This window comes from Macrobrachium nipponense, chromosome 32, assembly GCF_015104395.2.
Source record: "Macrobrachium nipponense isolate FS-2020 chromosome 32, ASM1510439v2, whole genome shotgun sequence".
Taxonomy (NCBI): Eukaryota; Metazoa; Arthropoda; class Malacostraca; order Decapoda; family Palaemonidae; genus Macrobrachium; species Macrobrachium nipponense.
The window spans coordinates 20,527,334-20,544,083 of NC_061094.1; the positions used below are offsets into that span (position 1 = coordinate 20,527,334).

The window sequence follows — 16,750 nt, forward strand, 5'->3', positions numbered from 1 at the left end:
TCAGTTTCCATAAATCCTATGGGAGAGAGAACAAGGCTACCTGCACCATTAATCCCAGGATTGACGACCACCTTTCCTTTCCGTCAGCGCACTGCGACAATTTTTTTCTCTCACAATTTATCGCTTGTACATGCGGGCTGCTCACTGAACAAGAATTCAGTGACCTACGTTAAGTCAACCTAACCCAGAGGTGGCCAAACAGTCGATCGCGGCCACTTGTTTAGTCGATCACCGTTCCTCCACAATCCTGTACAAAAACAAAAACACCATCTATATATATATATATGTGTGTAATATATATATATATTATATATATATATATATATATATATATATATATGTATAGATATATATATATATATATATATTATATATATATATATATATATATATATATATATTGCAAAAGGTAGGTACTATGTCGTACCTCTCAGTAAATGGGGATACAATCCACAATGATGTAAAATCCTTCTGTAGTTTAAAATATATATTTCTTGTACAGGAACTTAATTATAGCTTTCGACCATCAGCTATGGTCTTGTTCACTTGAAGAAGACCACAGCTAATGGTCGAAAGCTATAAGTTCCTCTACAAGAGGAACTTATATCTTGATATGAAGTACCGAAATCATGACAATATATGGGCTCCCGCACGTGGGAGCTAAGGAGTGCACCTGCTCGCGCCCCCCTCCCCCGTAAAGTATGCAACTTTCTGTATTTTTTTTCTTTTCTCGCATCTTGCTTCACTTAAATTATTGGCATCATAATTCCATTCTGCATATATATATATATATATATATATATATATATATATATATATATATATATATATATATATATATATATATATATATATATATTTCTTTATTCATTTAAGAAATGTAGGCGCTGATACTATTTTTGTCTGCTAGATAACGGAAACATCCGATTTGGCCCCCTTGGAAAATATGCGGCTGGCGACCTTGTTACTGCAGCGAAATTTTTCTCTCTAAACATCTGCATTAAGTCCGAATAAACTAATGAACTCTAGTTCCATAAAGTTATGCGAAACTCCAAGAAATGAAAAAAATAAAAAAAAAAAAAAAACGAGAAAATCAGAGAAATCAATAGGTAGCAAAATATCAGTGACAACGTTAATGTACTCCAGGTAAACAATGGTGATCAGCACGGGCGTCCGCAGAAAAAAAAAATGCACGTTGTGGGGCGGGGGGCAATGATGTTTCCCGAAGCACTTAGATGCAAAATGGTGGCACTTTTTTTTTTTTTTTTGTTTTTTTTTTATCTAACAGTAGCTCTACTACATCTCCTGTGGAGAATTTTGATTTTTTTCCTGAAAATTATTTAACAATTAACGTACGTGAATTACAGCGAAAAACATCATTTTTCGAGTTATGTTTCACAAATCACGAGTGACAAGACAGACAGAACATGCATTAGATTTCCTGGAAAACGTATGATAATGGGATCCAGAGTCACAAAAACCGCGAGAAATTGTATGACATGCAGAAGCATAAGGGCCCACTGGATGACAACCCCCCTAGCTCTCTCAAGGTACGATCGAGCTACTGAAGGAGACCACTCTGTTCCCTGCTGTCCACAAAGTATATCCTCATTGCACTGACTCTGCCTACATCATCACGTACAGTGGAGAGGTCTTTTAGCACAATGCGCAGAGTGAAGACCTGGCTAAGGTCAACAATGAGCGATCAACGTATGTCCGGCCTCTGTGTGCTCAGTGTCCACCGTGACAAAGTGAACAGCCAGGGTTACTGACAAGTTTGGAAGAGATCCCAGACGACTCCAATTCCTGTTCCAACAACAGTATTAAACTAGTAATAATAGAAACTTGAATAATAGAAAACTGCATAAACAGGTGAGAAATGTCCATAGTATTTTATTCACTTTGCATTTTCTATTAAATCTTTTATTCATTTTGTATTTTTCATGCATTTTTTTATTTTCCGGAAATTCCAAGGGGGGCAAATGGCTCCCTTGCCGCCCCCTGCGGACGCCCATGGTGACCAGGTAAGCAATGGTGATCTGAACTTGAGTATGAAAGAGTTACCCTGATCCAAAATTAGTAATAAAATGCCGGATGACGAATATGGATATCGGATGACTATTGCTCTTATGTTTGGAATGAATACTTTGAAGGATAAGAACTGAAATATCTGCGGAGTGCACGAGACTCAATATTTTGAGCGGCAGTGAATAAACCTTGTTATACTATAGATCCTCTGCCCATACAGGAACAACCGCTCAGACTCGGCCTTCATTGGCACTACCTGTATAAACCTACTGATAAGCGATTAGAGATATATGAGACACTCTGGACTCTGCCCCGTCACTACAAGAACGCAACATCGTTGCATCAGCCCTCGGCCCCTCACTCGTTGTGGCCCTGGCCCACAGGGGCGACCACAACAGTGCCAAAATTAATCGACACCGGGCCGACTGGTGTTTTCGTCTTAAATGAAACCCTTGAATAAAGTAAATAAATGATTACAATGCCGTACCAAGAGCCCAATCAACGATACTAAGCATGGGACCAACCGCGACACTGAAGTATCTGAGATCTAGCAGTGCCTCTCCTCCAACCCAATCATGAAAACATAAGTTATAAATCTGAAAAAAATTTTAAGTTTGACCACAGATAATCAAATGATTAATATTAATCTGTTCCTAGTACCCACAACAACCAGTTGCTAACCTTGCACAGAAACAAAACAAGTATTTAAACTAAGAGCAGTTAAAGCACAGTGAAGATGACTTGGTTAAATATACTCCCTAATACCCTACCTGATTCAGCACTAACAAAACAGATAAAGTGTTATACGCATATTGCTTTACACACACATAGAAACACAGGTACGAACTTCAGTCTCTCTCTCTCTCTCTCTCTCTATCTCTCTCTCTTAATGGAACAAATGAGAAAAAAAATAATTATTTCCCAGAATCAAATGGAATAAATGGACAAAAGTAATGAAAGATTAAGTAAACACTATAGGTAAAAATTTCATGTAGATACATACTTAGAAATCATGACAAGCGTCTACAGGTGGAAGGATACTTCAATATGCATTTTTGGCTTCCGTGCAAGGCAGGAAGCCCAAAATTGGCGAAATAAATTATGATCCTTACCTCGAAAGGATTCCCACTTTCAATCTATTTTGCTTTTATGTCAGTAGAAGTCTAACCAGTCTGTGGAAATCAAAGGACACCTAATTTTTGTTTGAGTTCATCTTCATTATCTTACATTATTTGGCTCCCAGGCAATTGAGGGAGCAGTGCCAAGGGTATTTTACCTTTGTATTTCAGACTTACGCTTTTGGAGGATTTTAATGAGCTTACAAACAAACATCTTTATATCTATAGTATGTATTTAGATTTCTACCTAAATTGGGATTTAGAGACTGAATCTAGGATTTTTCAGGTAAGAGATGAAGAAATTAAAACTAAGACTTGTAAGACATGAATGAATCTGGTCTGGAATGAAAGTACTTGCACAGTATCTACGAATTACTCGAGCAGGCTAAACACCTTCACCAGCTATTATTACCAAAACTTCTGGAACAACCAGTGACACAGCTGAAAGCTATTAATTAAAATTACCCCAGAGAATATGGTGGAAATAAATGGACAACACACTCCATGGAAATAAACTTCTACCTCACATTAAGATCGTAAGAACGAACACAGCCCTTAGGTAAAAGGCGGAGAAACCATAAAAGGTGAAGTCTAAGGAGTTACATGTGGATGCTAAACACCTTGCACCAGTTTTGCCAAGTTTCCCAGCAGACCAATGACCAAAGTGATAGAGTTTAATTTGAATTACAGCATCAAACGAATACGATTCAACTTAAAACCTATGCAAAATTCATAAACAATTTTCTATTCTACACTGAAGTGAACCGAAGACCTCTCAGTAAGAACCGAAAGTACTTACAATGGCTACAGAAGTCATAAATGATGCTGAAGCTAATTACTTACTTATACAGCAGTTACCTGGCAAGCCGAACACTTCGCACTAGCAAATTGTACCCGGGCACTTAAACAATCAGTGACCCAGGTGACAGCATTCAATTCAAATTGCCCCAATGAGTAACGTGACTGAAATCAACTTGCACAATAAGGAACAAAACATGAATACATTTTACTTCAAATCAGAAAACCCAGAACCTCTTTGGAAAGGACTAATGCACTTTTTATGAGGCCGCATAACTCATAAAAGTTGAAACATGTCCTAAGTTAGAACATGTATTTATGTAGTATCAAAGGAGCTACATAGCTTCAGCACTTCTGTGCTCAAGGATACCATTTAGTTCAAATTCCCCACTATGTGAATGTGATGAAAATAAAATCACAACATGAAAACTATAAAAAATTTCCACCTCCGGCTGGATCGAAACTATGACCTCTTAGATAACATATGAAGGGGATTGGTAATAATAATAATAATAATAGTTTTTTTTTTTTTTGTGGGGGGTTGTCTATCAGTTATCATATACGACTTGGATGGTTTTTATAGTGTGGGGTTCCGGCTTGCATACTGCCCCCTTAGGAGTCCATCACCTTTCTCAGTGTGTGTGCTGTTTCCAGGAGCACACTCCTCTGCACGAATCCTGGAGCTACTTAAGCATCTAATTTTTCCAGGCTCCTTTTCAGGGAACTTGGGATCGTGCTTAGTGTTCCTATGATTATGGGTGCAATTTTCACTGGCATAACCTATATCCTTCTTATTTCTATTTTCAGGTCTTGATACTTATAATTTTTTCTCTTTCTTTCTCATCTACTCTTGTGTTCCATGGTATTGCGACATCGATGAGTGATACTTTCTTCCTGGTTTTGTCAATCAAAGACACGTCTGGTCTATTGGTACGCATCACCCTATCTGTTCTGATACCATAGTTCCAGAGGATCTTTGCCTGATCGTTTTCTATCACTCCCTCAGGTTGGTGCTCATACCACTTATTATTATTATTCACTCTCCACTATATCCTACATCATCGTATTTGACCCTTCCTCAACTTTGTCCTTGTGCTTCCTTCCTGCTCTCTTGGTGATGTAGCTGCTGAAAACAACTCACTCCTACTATGGCTGTCCCATAAGAGATAAGTTTTTATGAACAGTTAAGTCGAGAGGAAGCCAGTAAAATTTGACAGGTTGAAGTAATAATGATAAGGAGAAAAAGGGTATAGGGAAAAAGAGATTCTCGCATCAGCAAATTATTGTTTCTGGCATTATCTGAGAGCGAGTTCCTTTAAATATTAGATTATGAGAGAGAGGGCATTACCGACAAGGGTTTTTAGGCAGAGAAAAGACACCTCATTGATAACTTAAGTCAAATATTTTGAAACAACCGAGTGATTTAAAACAAAGGAACAGAATCTCCAAAATTAATACTATTATCAGCATTAAAAAGTCAATCATTATTCTGATTGTAAACGAAAGCCGCTAAAAAGTTGGAATGATAAAAAATAAAATGAAGTAAAAAAGTAAAAAAATTGAGTATTTTAGTTGCAAATGATCTAGGCCTGTCGCTTCAAATAGCAAAGAAAGAACCCAGAACACTATGCAAATGACTTTTAAGTGCTGAGCAAACAGAGTAGAGTGGATCCTAAAGGTGAAATTTCTAAATGATAGGGAGTTGGGGTTAGTGTAGTTTTTGTTTTAAACACAACGAGGTGAAGATCATCACGTCATCAACATGACTTACAAACTATAAAAACGTGGAGAAAAGAATGCTTTCAAGGGCTTATCAGACAAGACGTAATCAAGGTGGTTGTTTTTGTTATCTAAGACGGTAAGGAAACTGAGATGATTAACGGTATGTTGGAATGTGGGTGCCACATGGGGAATACCCTATAGTATGTATTTCAGAATTCGTTGCTATTTTGACACATTATTTTATGTAAATAATTTCCTTTCGGAAAGAGAAAGGTTTAAGATGAATGATTTCATTACCTAAGATCACTCGTTGTTAACATTAGTCACTTTGAAATACGATCAAGTATAGTAGTAGGTACATCACCCACTGATATAAGCTTTGTCACTAAAACTATGAGTTATTATGGCGAATGGTTCTATAACGTTGCAAATAATTCTTGGAACAGAGGAAATGTTTCTGTACGTTATCAGAGGAGATAAAAATTTTTAAGGGGATCATTGTTGACTAAGTAGTACCTACACCGATTTCTAAGAACTCACAATAGTTTATCAAAAGTGTACTAATCTTGTGTCGAAAGTTGAACTCTATCAATTTTCTCTTCAGAAATAAATTAAATTTATTGAACTATTTTCGGTACGTTAATTATTACTGGATACATATTGAGAGAAGGGCTTGGTCCCGATGGGAGTTAGAAATCTATTTCTGCGAAGCACGTTCCCATGTGTTCATTTCCATATTTCACATTGAAGGGGCAACTAGAATGAAATGTTAACAATTAATTCGTTTCTGGGTTGGGAAATTGGAAAAAATTGATGGTATGGCGGCCGCTAAGTGCCTGCCCAGGAGAAACCTCAGGTACTTAGTACATGGGTTCTAACTTCTTTTATGACTTATGCGGAGGAATTGCTATTGCCCTGGACGGTCACTTGAAAGATTGGGGTTAAGTCCCGATGTAAGTCAGATGTAAGTCAGAAATTATCAGTGAAACACGTTCCCATGTGTTCATTTCCATCATATTTCACAGTGAAGGGGTAAGCTGAGTGAAATATTAGCAATATGTACATTCGCTGCTGAATCAGGAAGTTGGGTAAAGTTCACTTGTATGCTGGCTGCTAGGTGCCTGCCCGGGAAGAACCTAAGGTACATAGTACTTACATTCCAACTTGTTTTATGACTTGTGTGGAGGAATTGCTATTGCCCCCCACTCTCACCTGAAAGACCAGTGTAAGGACAACGCTTTTTCCCTATTTTCATTGTAACCAATCATCAAGTCGCGTTGTTCTTACTTCCATCCGATAGAGCGTTCCGCGGCCTTTCCGCCGATGTATAACACATGCAATTCCATTATTTGTGTGCTTTATTATATCTAAATGAATGTCTGTAAGAAAACACAAATTTACTGTCTCGGAGTCATTTCTGTTTGCGGTGCGAGACTGCACTACATATCCGTCCGCACCTGTCTATGTCAACTCAGTTTGTCTGTAAATAAATTATCAGTACCCAGCTACCTGTCTTAATCTCTGGTCTTCACACTGGTGACCTCCCGGAGTTGGTGACACAAGCGGTTTAGGCCCAGCCTTTAACGGACTAAATACGGCCGCTCACCTTCAGAGAACCTTTAACGGACTCAATACGGCACCACAGTTTAGGTCTCTGAAACCTTCACCGCGAGGACGACCAACGCCATTAACGGACTAATCGCGGCACTGCTTCCCAGCGTGTTTTGGCGTTTATTTCGATGACGGGTAGCTGGGTGCTGGTCACCCAACACAAAATTCAGGCGGCGGTTCAGAAACATCCATCCGACGTCGCGGCCTCCTTTGTCTCACCCGGGGGACGCCAGATATCTTCTCGACCCGCCACAACTGCGGGCCTCCTCGGTTTTCCCCCCGGCGCCATTGCCGCACCTCCGAGTCCCCAGACGAAATCCTCTGCCTGCCGGCGCCGCTGCTACACCCACAGATGTGCTTTACCCACCCGACGTCGCTGCCTGTGGGCCTCCCCTGCCTGCCGACACTGCTGCTATACCCAGGGACGTGCTTTACCCACCGACACTGCTGCCACGCCTGTGGGCCTCCCCTGCCTGCCGACGCCACTACCTGTGGGTTTCCTTGACCTGCTGACGCCGCTGCTCACCCATGGTTCCGCTCTGCCCGCGGCATGCCGCTGCCGCACCTGGGGGTCCCCACGGCCCGTCCCACTCCACCACCACACACAATGCAGCTCTCTCTCGCAGTCTGGGTCGCCCGACATACAGTAGAACCCCCCAGGCTACCGCCAGGGGAGGCATCCTGTCGATCAGCAAAACCGAAGGACTATACTCGAGGACGCCCCACATCAAGTGCCGCAACGACACGGGGTCGCCCCCTGCCTCAAAGATTGTCATCCAATAATTACTCCATGATCTTTGTCTTGGGGCGGAGTATTTGTAAGGACAACGCTTTTTCCCTATTTTCATTGTAACCAATCATCAAGTCGCGTTGTTCTTACTTCCATCCGATAGAGCGTTCCGCGGCCTTTCCGCCAATGTATAACACATGCAATTCCATTATTTGTATGCTTTATTATATCTAAATGAATGTCTGTAAGAAAACACAAATTTACCGTCTCGGAGTCATTTCTGTTTGCGGTGCGAGACTGCACTACATATCCGTCCGCACCTGTCTATGTCAACTCAGTTTGTCTGTAAATAAATTATCAGTACCCAGCTACCTGTCTTAATCTCTGGTCTTCACACCAGGTCTCGGTGTGAGTCAGAAATTTAATCTATTACTGTGAATCACAATCCCATGTGTTCATTTATATATATATATATATAATATATATATATATATATATATATATATATATATATATATAAATATAAATATAATAATAATATATATATATATATATATATATATATATATATATATATATTATATATATATATATATATATATATATATATATATATATATATATATAAATGAACACATGGGATTGTGATTCACAGTAATAGATTAAATTTCTGACTCACACCGAGACCTGGGATTGTGAAGACCAGAGATTAAGACAGGTAGCTGGGTACTGATAATTTATTTACAGACAAACTGAGTTGACATAGACAGGTGCGGACGGATATGTAGTGCAGTCTCGCACCGCAAACAGAAATGACTCCGAGACGGTAATTTTGTGTTTTCTTACAGACATTGACATTCATTTAGATATAATATATATATATATATATATATATATATATATATATATATATATATATATATATATATATAATATATATGGCTACTTTCGAAATGTATATTTCCCCTCTTTGAAATGTCATGTAGAATTGTGCAACATTTTTTCAGATTCCTAGATAGCTTAGAGATAGGATGTTTTTAAATGTGTGTTCAGATTTCGCATAACATAATGTAAAAGAATATATGTATAACGTAGAATGTAAAAAGAGAGAGAGATTTTCTTTGTCCGTTCAAAGCTATAATTGTTTCAGTAACTTTTCATCTCCCCGAGATTAAGCGAGCTCGAATCTGTGCGTTGTTATCAAAACATGTCAGTCTTGATTATCGCTCAACCTCCGTTTCAATTGGGTACATGTCTGTTGAGCAGAATCGTCTCATACGTGTATGTCTTTGTCAAAGCCACGTGCAGGATTACACATTTTGTGAGTAAGATTGCGTAATATTTCGAAGCTTCTAGAAGAATTATTGTCTCAAAAGGTTTTGTGTCATCTGCCCAGTCCAGTCCAGCTTCCGCAAAGAAATATGAATTAATTTTGATGTCCGGTAGCAGGATTCGAATCCACATAAGCATAACCTCTTCTATTAATTTAAAGATGAAACCAATCTTGTACCTCTTGCACTAAAGGGTGGCAAGAGACCAGGCTTCTAAGAGATGATAAAACGCTCAAGCACTAAAGGGTGGCAAGAGACCAGGCTTCTTAGAGACAATAAAACACTCGAAGAGTCAGTAAAAATAGTAAAAACCTTGTTAGTAAAAGAACTATAAAAAACATATTTAAGAGCAGTCAGAACTGCCAGCAGTTAAGCCGTAAAAACAGAGGAATTAGATGGAAGCTTCTTTTTAATGATACTATCACTTGTCACTACAGAGCAACCAACACCATCAGGACCCTTTGAGCCATCAGTATATATATGATAAGAATCACCATGTACGGAAGCATGATCCAAGAAACTTGCCCTCAACTGATCACCAGAACTGTTGCTCCTGCTGTCCCTAATTGGGCAGATCTCTAAGTTCGGTCTATTCCAAGGAGGAAACTTTGAGGGTGAAATTTCAGCTACTGCAGGAGGAAGTACTTCCACCTCCCTGGCAGAGCTTGCTAGCCGAAATTCAAGCAGATTTGGCAGTCTACTTCTATTTGGGGCTTTATCAGTTGGTTCTTTAATATACTTATAGTTGGGGTTTAGCTTTGATGTAAGTTCTCTTGATATGCATCTTGAGCCTAATTCCTCCCTACGGATAAATAGTGGGGGAAAACCTGACTCATCATCTAGGCTTTCCACTGGTGAAGTTCTATAGGCTCCCATACAAATACGTAAAGCCATATTATGGACAACATCTAATTTCTGCAGTGTTGTCTTGCATGCACAACCATAAACTTGACAACCATATTCAATTTTGCTTGGGCATAAATCCTGGTACATCCTCAAAAGGGTGATTATGTAACACCTAGATATTTAATGCTATCTTCATAAGGTAAAATGGAATAATTTAAAAACAACATACGGATCTCTTCCACTCTTCTTAATTGACAAAATCGTATGGCTTTGGTTTTTTATGGTGAAAATTTGAACCTTTTAGCACTGGCACATGACGTTGCAGAGACTAAGGATGCTTCCCTGAGGTAACCCTTCTTCTTGAGGGTAAGCAGAAGAAATGTAAGAGCCCACTCTTACTTTCAGGTAACGTTCTGACAAAAAATCTTTAAGACAATAGAACAAATTACCCACAATACTCCAGTCAAGTTGGATAAGGATACCCCCTCGCCAGGTAGTGTCGTAGCTTTTTCTAGGTCAAAGAACACTGCAATAGTCTGGTTTTGTACAGCAAAAGTATTCTGTATCTCCCGAGTAAGGAACATCAGAGGGTAAGAAGTACTTATATTTTTCCTAAAGCCAAACTACCAGTTAGATAAAAGATTGACTCCAAATACCACACGAGTCGAGCATTGACCATCCTCTCATATATCTTGCTAACACAACTAGTTAGAGCATTTGGCCTATAGTTCTTAGGAAGTTAGGAATCTTTAAAAGGTTTTAAAACAGGAACAATGATTGATATCTTCCAAGACTCTGGTGAAGTTCCTGAAAGCCAAAAACTTTTTAAAATAGCTAAAAGAAATTGCTTTGTACTTCTAGGCAGATTAAAGATCATTGTGTACAGTATATCATCTTCCCCAGGAGAGGTGGGGAAGATAATGAGATTGCATGATCTAACTCTTTCATGGTGAAAGGAAGATTATAAGACTGAATTTAAACTAACAGGAGGAACAACTGTAGTACTGTCCCTAACATTCCAGAATGCAGAAGAGTAGAGTAGGGCATTAGATATATTGGAGAAATGCCTGCCAAAGGTTTCTGTCTTTGGAGGAGTCGCACCCTCTTCCTTCCTTCCTTTTAACATGCCCATGGCGTTTTGACATGTACTCTGGTGCCCTTTGGGACCAAGAATTAATATAGCCATTAAAGAGGCCACTGAATAAAATCCCTGGCATACCGAGTTTAAATTTTCCCATATAATTATTACTTAACCTTACATCTCATTTGTTTTAATTTTTTTTTCTATTTTCATGTAATTGCGTGATTCCAAGTCCCTGACCTCATCATCTTTAATTCACAAACCACTGGTGCATTGTGATGTAAACCCAGGTATGATTAACTTGCATACTAAATACAGTGCTACTAAGCCCTCGAAGTTATATTGCTCCGAATGATACGAGCCGTCACTCACAGGTATCGCAGCACCACCTAATAAAGTCTGCAGTAGTTCCTCCTCAAGGTATATTAACTGCATGATTTCGTGACTAAAAAGGTCTTTTTCTAATATGTGCATGTAGTATTTTAATCATAACAATATTAATATTAACCTCATGATATTAGGCTTGAGTTTATTATCAATTAAGTAAGCATCTTTATTTTATCTTCCTTACATGCTGCTTAATATCACTGTTTTCTTCTTAAAAGATGAAATTGTTCTTGTGTCAGCAGCATGGAATTAATTCTGCAATTAACATACATGTCACCATTGATATTTTGCCTCTTGCAATTAGTTCTGCAGAAAATTTAAGTTAGAACCTAAGATACCAAAAGGGGAGTGAGAGAGAGATATAGTACTTTAGATGAGTTTGCTTACTGGTAATCATTCTCACCCATTCTATGGTGTGAATAACAACTTGGATGGGGAGGTGCTAAGGATTGTAAGGACGACATTTTAACCAAAGTGTCTGTCCTTTTATATATATCCTTTTATCATAATTCAAAATGTAGAGTAATTCACAGCCTTTCTGCCAATACATATATCACAAAAAAATGTATTCTCCACGCTCAGTTATATGTATATTTATAGGTGTGAGAAAGCACAATCTCAGTAGGGGCTCCGTCCCTTTTGTATGTGTGAGCGTGACAGACATTACATCTCCGTCCACACAGCCTCCTTATACACAGCCACTTCTGTACTATAAAGTTGGTAAGAGTTTCTCCTTGTCTCAATCCAGTCCTCACAACTGGTGACCCACCAGATTAGGATGGTAGCAGCTAAGGCCATCTACCTCAGAAAACCTTTAATGGACTCACAACGGTGCTCAGTCTAGGTTCTTTGGAGCTCATATCCGCGGTCGACCAAACGCCATTAGCGGATTAAAACAGGAGTGTTAGGTGTTCTTCTCTGTTTGGCCCGCCATTTACAACATCTGTCGACCGTAAGAGTGAGATGGCAGAATTGGAGAACTCAACTCAAAATTGGGAGCTGTCCATTGCCGTCCCTTCTGGTTCCTCGACGGCCTGACCCACAGCCCGAGACATGCTCTCCCTAAGTGGTTCCTCGACGCCCTGACCTGCACCTTGATAGATGTCCTTGCATGCCGCCACCGCACTGTTGGAGCCCCACACCGTCAAACTGCCGCCCTTCTCCCGAAAGAACGTCGCAGCCTGGCTCCAAAGGCTCCAAACGGAAATCCAGTTTCAGTTCCACAAAATCACCAGAGGGGGAACCAAGTTGGACCTGATCACCGCAGCCTTCCTGGAGGACGCTTCAACTGGTTCGCCCCATGGATGGCCAGACTCCCGGAGCGCTGCCCTATGAGGACCTGAAGACGCAGCTGATCCAGGCCTTCTCCCTCCCAGTCCCTGAGAGAGCCGCCCACATCTTCGACCTGGTGGTCAACCCCATGATCACTGAGGACCTGAGGCTAGCCTGGGCACAAGCTCCAGGCCCTAGTGCTGCTGCCGGAGGTGGACCATCAAGGCCGCAGGAAAGAGGTAACCCTCCTGAAACAGCTCTTCCTCCATCAACTGGCCCCTCAGGTATGCAGCCAGATCCCCAACACGGATGACCTGGATGTGGAGTGTCTGGTGGGACGGGCTTATAGCCTGTATACCACCACCTGAGCCACAAAACTCACCTCCCCACAGTCAGCCAACAGCCTGAGGCAGGAAGGGCCCAGGGAGGCTAGGATCAATGCAGCCTTCCAGAGCAGGAGAGGACCGCAGCCCCGCCAGGACACCAGCTGGTGCTACTTCCACCAGAAATTTGGGAGTAAGGCAAGGAAGTGCGAGTGCCCCTACCCCTTCGTGGCTTCAAAAAACGACCGAGGCGGCTGCCAACGCTGTCCCCCCTGGGAGCAGCAGTAGCCAAGTCCCACCCCAGAGGTTTTTACGTTGAGGATACAATCTCCGGCCACAAGATGTAGGTTGACACTGGTGCCATGCAATCAGTGTTTCCGCCATCAGCAGAGGACCGCAGCCACACCCCTGATGGCCCAGCCACCCAAGACCCAGACCATTGCGTTCCTGGGTCGGACCTACACCTGGCCTTTCATCATCGTCGACATAGCCCGCCAATACCTCCTTGACACAGAGAGTTGCTTCTCTCGCCCACTTGCCACAGGCCCCAGGGCGCCCACCATCTGCTTCGTCTCCCCCCCCCCCCCACAAATATACCTCCCTCCTACAAGAGTTTCTGGACGTCTTCCGGGCCATGCCCAAGCATGGTGTGTACCATCACATCGACAACAAGACCCCCAATGCATGCAAAGTTCTGCTGCCTCCCACTGAAGCTCCTCCAGGTAGCCAAGAATGCATTCGCAGAGATGGAGCAGATGGGTATCTGCAAGAAGGCCGTGAGCCCTTGGGCATTCCCCCTCCACATGGTGAAGAAGGCAGATGGTACGTGGAGGCCCTGTGGCTACCCGCCTTAACCTTGTCACCATGCCTGACAGCTACCCCCTGCCGAACATGCAGGACCTCACTGGGCCCCAGAGCAAAGATTTTTTCCAAAATTGATTTACTAAAATCTTACTTCCAGGTTCCTGTTCATCCCAGTGACATCCCAAAGATGGCAATCATTACTCCCTTTTGGTCTTCTGTGTTCACCTTCTCTACCTTTGGCCTGTGGAATGCTGGAGCCACCTTCCAGCGCCTTATGGACAGCATCCTCAGCGAATTGCCTTCTGCATCTGCTATGTGGACGATATTCTTGTATTCTCCAGATCTCTGGAGGAGCACCTGAACCACACCTGGGCCATACTCAAGCAACTGCAGGAGAACGGGCTCGTCGTCCGGTTTGACATATGCACCTTCGGCGCGGAAAAGGTGGATTTCCTGGGCCACAAGATCACCCCAGCAGGAGTATGTCCCATGGTATCAAAGGTAGCTGCAGTGAAGTTCCTGACACCGACGACGGTCAAGGCCCTTCAAGAGTTCATCGGGATGGTGAACTATTACAGAAGGTTCATTCCGGACATCGCCCGCACCATGTGCCCATTGACTGAGGTCCAGAAGGGCAAGCCAAAGAAACTGACATGGGGGGAATCCCAGCAGCATGCTCTCAACTGCACCAAGTCATCCCTCAGCAGAGCTACAACCCTGGCTAACCAGGACCTCGACATGCCCTTGATGCTCGTAACTGATGCCAGCAACATCGCATGCGGCGCCATCCTGGAACAGCTGGTCAACAGGGTCCCTACGCCGCTAGCTTCCTTCAGCAGGAAACTGAAACCCGCTGAGACCCACAACAGTACCTTTGACTGCGAGCTCCTTGCTGTCTACCAAGCCGTCAGCCACTTCAAGTACCTCCTGGAGGGCGTTCCATTCACCATAAGGACAGACCACCAGCTGCCGGTCCATGCCTTCGTCAAGGCAGGAGACGCTTGGTCCGCAAGACAGCAACGACACCTCACGGCCGTCTCCGAGTTCGGGTGCTCCATTGAGTACATCCCCGGCGGGAGGAACCGTGTAGCTGACCCCCTCTCAAGGATCAAAATAAACTCCCGGCACCTCGACAGGGACTACAAGGACCTAGCACGAGAGCAAGCCGCTGACCTCGAAGTACCAGCCTACCGCATCGCCATCACCACCTCCGGTGGGAAGACATTCCCTTCAGTCCTTCCAAGACAACGCTCCTCTGTGACACCAGCACAGGCCACCATGCCTCCTGACCCCAGCCTCCCAGTGAAAGCTGGTATTTGACATGATACACGGCCTCTCGCACCCGTCGCCCCGCACAACAACCAGACTCATGACGGAGAAGCTTGTGTGGCACAGCATCAAGAGGGACTCCCGGAAATGGGCCAGGAACTGAGGAACTGCATTGCGTGCCAAGGCAGCAAGACAGGAAGGCACACTGAATCGGGAGTAGGCACCTTCCCTCAACCCAGGCGGAGATTCAGCCACATGCATGTGGACATCGTCGGCCGCTTCCCCTCATCCGATGGTGGCAGATACCTCCTGACAGTGACTGAACGGTCCACCAGGTGGCCAGAGGCCACCCCGATGTCAGAAGTCACTGCAGACGCCCGCGCCAAAGCCCTCTTATCCAGTTGGATCAGCCGCTTTGGAGTGCCAGATGACATCACGACTGACCGGGGAACCACCTTCACCTTGGCACTCTGGACTGCCCTGGCACGCCTGATGGGGACGAAACACCACACCACCACAGCCTACAACCCCACAGCCAATGGCATGGTGGAGAGAACCTATCGCTTCCTCAAGGCCTCCCTGATGGCATGCTGCATGGTCCCTGACTGGAAGGCATAATTACTGTGGGTCCTCCTCGGCCTCTGCACCACCCCAAGAGCCAACAGCCACTCCTCACCAGCAGAGGACGTCTACGGGGAGACTTTGACAGTGCCAGGAGAATTTTTTCCAGCCGACAACGACGACTTCGACATCCCCCTGTCAAGACTCCACGCAGCTGCCCAGAAATTCATCCCCTGCTGGGAGACCTACTCCGACAGTAGGAAGCAGTTTTGACTGAGAGCCCTGGACTCCTGTGAATATGTCTTCATAAGGAACGACACCATTTGCCTGCCCCTAACGAGACCCTATTGAGGACTGCATCGAGTCACCCGCCCGCTTTTGTTCTTGACAAAGACATCCCCACAAAAAGCTCCTGCAGGACCCCGCCTCAGATTAAAACCCCACCAGAGCCCGCCAGCGGCCCCAGACGTCGCCGAGGTCGCCCAAGGACAGCAGTCGAACCCCCCAGGTCCACTGTCATGGGTGGCATTCTGTTGTCCGACTCGCCAGAAGATGAGGAGCCCGAGCACGTCCCCCGACAGATGGCATCATGCATGCTTGGACTCCTCCAGCCCCAAGCAAGATACCACTGATCATCAGCCAACAAATATTACCTAATCATTGTCTTGTGGGTGGGGGGAGCATTTGTAAGGATGAGATTTTGACCAAAGTGTCCGTTCTTCATTTGTACATATCCTTTTATCATATATCAAAATGTAGAGTAATTCACAGCCTTTCCACTGATATATATCACAAAAAAATGTATTCTCCATGCTCAGTTATATGTATATTTATAGGTGCAAGAGCACAATCTTAGTAGGAGCTCCATC

At 43.1% G+C, this 16,750-nt stretch overlaps 1 protein-coding gene across 1 annotated transcript; it reads left to right on the plus strand.

Annotated features, from left to right (window-relative positions):
* The first annotated feature begins 15,467 nt into the window (after positions 1-15,467).
* LOC135207380 (uncharacterized) lies at positions 15,468-16,513 on the plus strand. Its single transcript, XM_064239109.1, has 2 exons — positions 15,468-15,932; positions 16,193-16,513. The coding sequence occupies exons 1-2, from the start codon at positions 15,468-15,470 to the stop codon at positions 16,511-16,513; spliced, it is 786 nt and encodes a 261-aa protein (XP_064095179.1).
* The last annotated feature ends 237 nt before the right edge of the window (positions 16,514-16,750 follow it).